Source organism: Onychostoma macrolepis, chromosome 03 (assembly GCF_012432095.1).
Source record: "Onychostoma macrolepis isolate SWU-2019 chromosome 03, ASM1243209v1, whole genome shotgun sequence".
Lineage (NCBI taxonomy): Eukaryota > Metazoa > Chordata > Actinopteri > Cypriniformes > Cyprinidae > Onychostoma > Onychostoma macrolepis.
Genome location: NC_081157.1, coordinates 55,034,643 through 55,040,409, shown reverse-complemented (window position 1 = coordinate 55,040,409; position 5,767 = coordinate 55,034,643). Strand labels below are relative to the sequence as shown.

Sequence of the window (5,767 nt, the reverse complement as noted above, 5' to 3'; positions counted from 1 at the left end):
TTTTGGTCAGCAATGGCTTTTGCCTCGGAACTCTCCCATGGATGCTGTTTTTGCCCAGTCTCTTTCTTATTGTTGAATCATGAACACTGACCTTAAGTGAGGCCTGCAGTTCTTTAGATGTTGTTCTGGGTTCCTTTATGACCTCCTGGATGAGTCGTCTTTGTGCTCTTGGAGTAATTTTGGTAGGCCGGCCACTCCTGGGGAGGTTCACCACTGTTCCAAGTTTTCTCCATTTGTGGATAATGGCTCTGACCATGGTTTGCTGGAGTCCCAAAGCCTTAGAAATGGCTTTATAACCATTTCCAGACTGATACATGTAAACTATTTTGTTTCTCATCGGTTTATGAATTTCTTAAGATTGCGGAATGATGTGTTGCTCTTTAAACATGCTTCACTTTGTCAGACAGGTTCTATTTAAGTGATTTCTTGATTCAACAGGTCTGGCAGTAATCAGGCCTGGGTTTGGCAAGAGAAATTTAACTCAGCTTTCTAAAATAATGTGATTAATCACAGTTCTTTCATGATTTAACAGGAGGGGGCAATTCATTTTTCACGTAGGGCCAGGTAGGTTTGGACACCTTTTTTCCCTTAATAAATGAAATCATAATTTAAAAACTGCATTTTGTATTTACTTGCATTATCTTTGTGTAATGTTAAAATATCAGATTACCTTATGTGTACGTAGGGGGAGGACATGAAAAAAAGGTTGAGAACCACTGTCTTACACTATAGCCAACAATACATTGTATGGGTCAAAATGATCCATTTTGTTTTATGCCAAAAAACATTAGTATATTAAGCAAAGATGTTTTATGAAGATATTTTGTAAATTTTCTACTGTAAACATATCAAAACATTTTTTTTTTTTTTGTAATATGCATTGCTGAGAACTTCATTTGGACAACTTTAAAGGTGATTTTCTCTATGTTTTTTTGCACCGTCAGATTCCAGATTTTCAAATAGTTGTATCTCAGCCAAATATTGTCCGATCCTAACAAGCCATAAATCAATGGAAAGATTATTTATTCAGATGATGTATAAATCTCAATTTCAAAAAATTGCCCCTTATGTGAGTGTAGTGTTAACGAATGAGCATTTTAAATTGATGTGCTCTTTGTGCCGACGCTGCTACTGTTATTATAGTAATGTAATGATTTACAAAGAGACAACAGCAGGGCCGGCGCTAGCTATAGGCAGAGCAGGCGATTGAGGAGGGGCCTCCATAACCGTGACATCCCCTATACGCCGGTCCAGCAGTCAAGACGGGCAGAAAAACTAGCCTCATTGTTCATTGGATATTGTTGAATTGTCGCTCACCCGCATTAAACCAATTAATGTTGCCGTTTCAAAGCGGGTCCTGCATTCTGAATGTTTGCTGAACGCTTCCTTCAGGTGCTGAAGCAAAAGGCTAAACAGACACGCAAAGAAGTACAGCTCCTAATGCAGGTGTGTGAGTTGTCGTCATCTGTTTTGTAGTGATTGCAATGTATTCTAAATATAAAATGGTTCTGTCCATCAGGGACATTTCTGGACAGATCGTTCACCGGTCTATTACGAGTTTAAAAGAGCGTGAGCGCCGATGACGTGCCCAAATGCCATGAATTGAATTTGCGCGTACAGTGAATGACATCACGCTGACTAGCAAAACAGCTAAAAAATTAAAAGCAAAGAAGTTTGTGTTCAAATTCAAAAAGCAAACACACTACGCCATTTTTTTAATGCTTAAAAAGAAGTTCCTCAGATAACATGTAAATTGTGCTGATGTTTTACTCCTCTAACAGAACACTTACTTTCAGTTTCAGTTAACTAATGCACTTACACTTGATTTGTGTAGGCTATATAGTCAAGTCAAGTCACCTTTATTTATATAGCGCTTTTAGCAGTACAGATTGTGTCAAAGCAGCTTTACAGTATCAAATAGGAAAATAGTGTGTCAATAATGCAAAAGGACAAAAGTAAACACTCAATTTTCAATTAAAGGCAGTTCATTATTGAATTCAGTGATGTCATCGTCCAGCTCAGTTCAGTTTACATAGTTTCTGTGCGATCATGTCGACAATATCGCTGGAAATGAAGTGTCTCCAACTAAGCAAGCCAGCAGCAAGGAACCAAAATTCCATCGGTGACAGAATTGAGAAAAAACGCAAGTAAAACACATTTTAAAATGAAATGTATAAATAAAAAGGTTAGGTATCATATTTGATTCAAGTGCTTTTTATTGAGGGTGGGGGGCTTTTTGTACACTTTTTAAGGCTTCAACGATAGAATCTGGAGGACATCTGCTTTACTTATATTAATGCCAGTCTTGGGCTGCAGGGTGATTTGGCTGGCGGCCATATTTTCAAAAAGCCTTTTTCCAAAAGGTACATCTGGAAAAAGCGGGGGCCTCTTATATTCGGGTCAATATGGTGGTTAAAAATAAGTAAACTGATTTCTTGTTGATTTTGGCAAATCTGCTTCTTCCACACAGAAATTCATGTTCAGTGAAGCTCCTCACAACAATCACACATTCAGCAGTAAATGCTGGAATATTCCCATCAGTTTACAAGTGAAGACGAGCATCAGAGCATCAGGAAGAGCTGAGTTTATTAAAGAGGACAGAGAGAAGATGAGAGATCCAGAACCCTGCAGAATCAAACACACTGAAGATACTGAACAACAAACAGGTTGCTGTTTATTCTTTATTAATAATGCTGACGGTTATAACGCTTCAAGCAGATTTAGATTGTTTGTGTTGTAATTGGAAAATTATTTAGAGCTCTGCAATAATGTAGCTGAATAATCAAATAATAAGAGACACTTTCTGTAAACTGGGTACTTTTTTTCAACAAAATTATTTGTTAGATAACTGTCTAGTTGATCAAACATATTTAATAGTTCTCTCTATAGAAACATGGGATTTGTGCCTATAATGTTTTAAAAATCATAATTTGAAGATCAATGTACCTCATTCATTGATGAATGAAGAAGTTTCAGAGATGTATATATAAAATGTACTAGATGTATTTATAAAACTTCATCAAAATGTTGTATAGCAATTGTCTACTTTCTGCTGTTACATCAGGGATCGTGTTTGTCTTTTCACATTTCTTTTTTTATGAGTTAATGAAAATAAACCATTTTTACCTTTATTTCAGAGTTGATTGAAGAAAACGAGGAGAATGAAGAATTGAGTGAAGTTGAGAGAAAAAATCACTTCAGAACTGGAAAAAAAACTTTGAGTTGCTCTCAAACTCAGAAAGTTTTAAAGAAAAGAAGAGCCAAGAAATCTTTCACCTGCACTCAGTGTGGAAAGAGATTGACAAACAAACGTCATCTTGAGCTTCACATAAGAGTTCATACTGGAGAGAAACCTTACAAGTGTTCACACTGTGACAAGAGATTCAGTCGGTCAGGACACCTGAAAACACATGAGAGGATCCACACTGGAGAGAAACCGCACACATGTGATCAGTGCGGGAAGAGTTTCACACAAAAAGGAAAACTTACATCACACATGAGAGTTCATTCTGGAGAGAAACCTTTTACTTGTGATCAGTGCGGGAAGAGTTTCACACAATCAGCAAACCTTAAGATGCACATGAACATCCACACTGGAGAGAAACTGTACACATGTGATCAATGCGGCAAAACATTTCTGAGAGCTTCAGTCCTGAAGGAGCACCTGAGAGTTCATTCAAAGGAGAAGCCACATTCATGTCATTTGTGTGGAAAGAGTTTTCACGTCTAGAACATTTAAAAGTACATCATAAAATACACACTGGTGTGAGAGTACATGTGCTTTGAGTGTGAGAAGACTTTTACTACAGCGAGCTGTTTAAAACTGCATGAGATGATTCACACTGGAGAGAAACCGCACACATGTGATCAGTGCGGAAGAGTTTCACACAAAAGGAGACCTTACGGCACACATAAGAGTTCATACTGGAGAGAAACCTTACAAGTGTTCACACTGTGACAAGAGATTCAGTCGGTCAGGACACCTGAAAACACATGAGAGGATCCACACTGGAGAGAAACCGCACACATGTGATCAGTGCGGAAGAGTTTCACACAAAAGGAAAACTTACATCACACATGAGAGTTCATTCTGGAGAGAAACCTTTACTTGTGATCAGTGCGGAAGAGTTTCACACAATCAGCAAACCTTAAGATGCACATGAACATCCACACTGAGAGAAACTGTACACATGTGATCAATGCGGCAAAACATTTCTGAGAGCTTCAGTCCTGAAGGAGCACCTGAGAGTTCATTCAAAGGAGAAGCCACATTCATGTCATTTGTGTGGAAAGAGTTTTCACGTCTAGAACATTTAAAAGTACATCATAAAATACACACTGGTGTGAGAGTACATGTGCTTTGAGTGTGAGAAGACTTTTACTACAGCGAGCTGTTTAAAACTGCATGAGATGATTCACACTGGAGAGAAACCGCACACATGTGATCAGTGCGGAAGAGTTTCACACAAAAGGAGACCTTACGGCACACATGAGAGTTCATACTGGAGAGAAACCTTACAAGTGTTCACACTGTGACAAGAGATTCAGTCGGTCAGGACACCTGAAAACACATGAGAGGATCCACACTGGAGAGAAACCGCACACATGTGATCAGTGCGGGAAGAGTTTCACACAAAAAGGAAAACTTACATCACACATGAGAGTTCATTCTGGAGAGAAACCTTTTACTTGTGATCAGTGCGGGAAGAGTTTCACACAATCAGCAAACCTTAAGATGCACATGAACATCCACACTGGAGAGAAACTGTACACATGTGATCAATGCGGCAAAACATTTCTGAGAGCTTCAGTCCTGAAGGAGCACCTGAGAGTTCATTCAAAGGAGAAGCCACATTCATGTCATTTGTGTGGAAAGAGTTTTTCACGTCTAGAACATTTAAAAGTACATCATAAAATACACACTGGTGTGAGAGAGTACATGTGCTTTGAGTGTGAGAAGACTTTTACTACAGCGAGCTGTTTAAAACTGCATGAGATGATTCACACTGGAGAGAAACCACACACATGTGATCAGTGCGGGAAGAGTTTCTCACAATCATCAACCCTTAATTATCACATGAAAATCCACACTGGAGAGAAGAGGCACACATGTGATAAGTGCGGGAAGAATTTTAGAAAAAAAGGATACCTTTCATCACACATGAATGTTCATTCTGGAGAGAAACCGTTCACTTGTGATCAGTGCGGGAAGCGTTTCTCACAATCATCAACCCTTAAGAATCACATGAACATCCACACTAAAGTTCATACAAAGGAGAAGCCACATTCATGTCATTTGTGTGGAAAGAGTTTTTCACATCTACAACATTTGAAAGTGCATCAGAAAATACACACTGCTGTGAGAGAGTACATGTGCTTTGAGTGTGAGAAGACTTTTACTACAGCGAGCTGTTTAAAAAAGCACCAGAGGATCCACACTGGAGAGAAACCTTACAAGTGTTCACACTGTGACAAGAGATTCAGTCAGTCAGGAGACCTGAAAAGACACGAGAGCATCCACACTGGAGAGAAACCGTATCACTGCACTGCATGTGGGAAGCGTTTCAATCATTCATCTGCTCTACACAGTCATACAAAAAAACATTCACAGCAAGTAGATCATCTTCAGATCTTTCAGGTCTGATGCTGCGTCCTCAACAAATGTGACACAATAATGCATCAAGCAACAGAATATCATCTGGATAAATCTGTCATAACAAGCGACATGACAAAGAAACATTATCTAAAGTTTTCACAGTGAATAAAG

General features: G+C 38.8%; 1 protein-coding gene across 1 annotated transcript; it reads left to right on the top strand.

Moving 5' to 3' along the window:
* Nucleotides 1–1,368: 1,368 nt before the first annotated feature.
* LOC131535846 (zinc finger protein 836-like) lies at nt 1,369–5,719 on the top strand. The gene is made up of 4 exons (XM_058768351.1): nt 1,369–1,446; nt 3,287–3,716; nt 3,880–4,046; nt 4,460–5,719. The coding sequence occupies exons 1-4, from the start codon at nt 1,369–1,371 to the stop codon at nt 5,642–5,644; spliced, it is 1,860 nt and encodes a 619-aa protein (XP_058624334.1). The 3' UTR covers nt 5,645–5,719.
* Nucleotides 5,720–5,767: the final 48 nt, after the last annotated feature.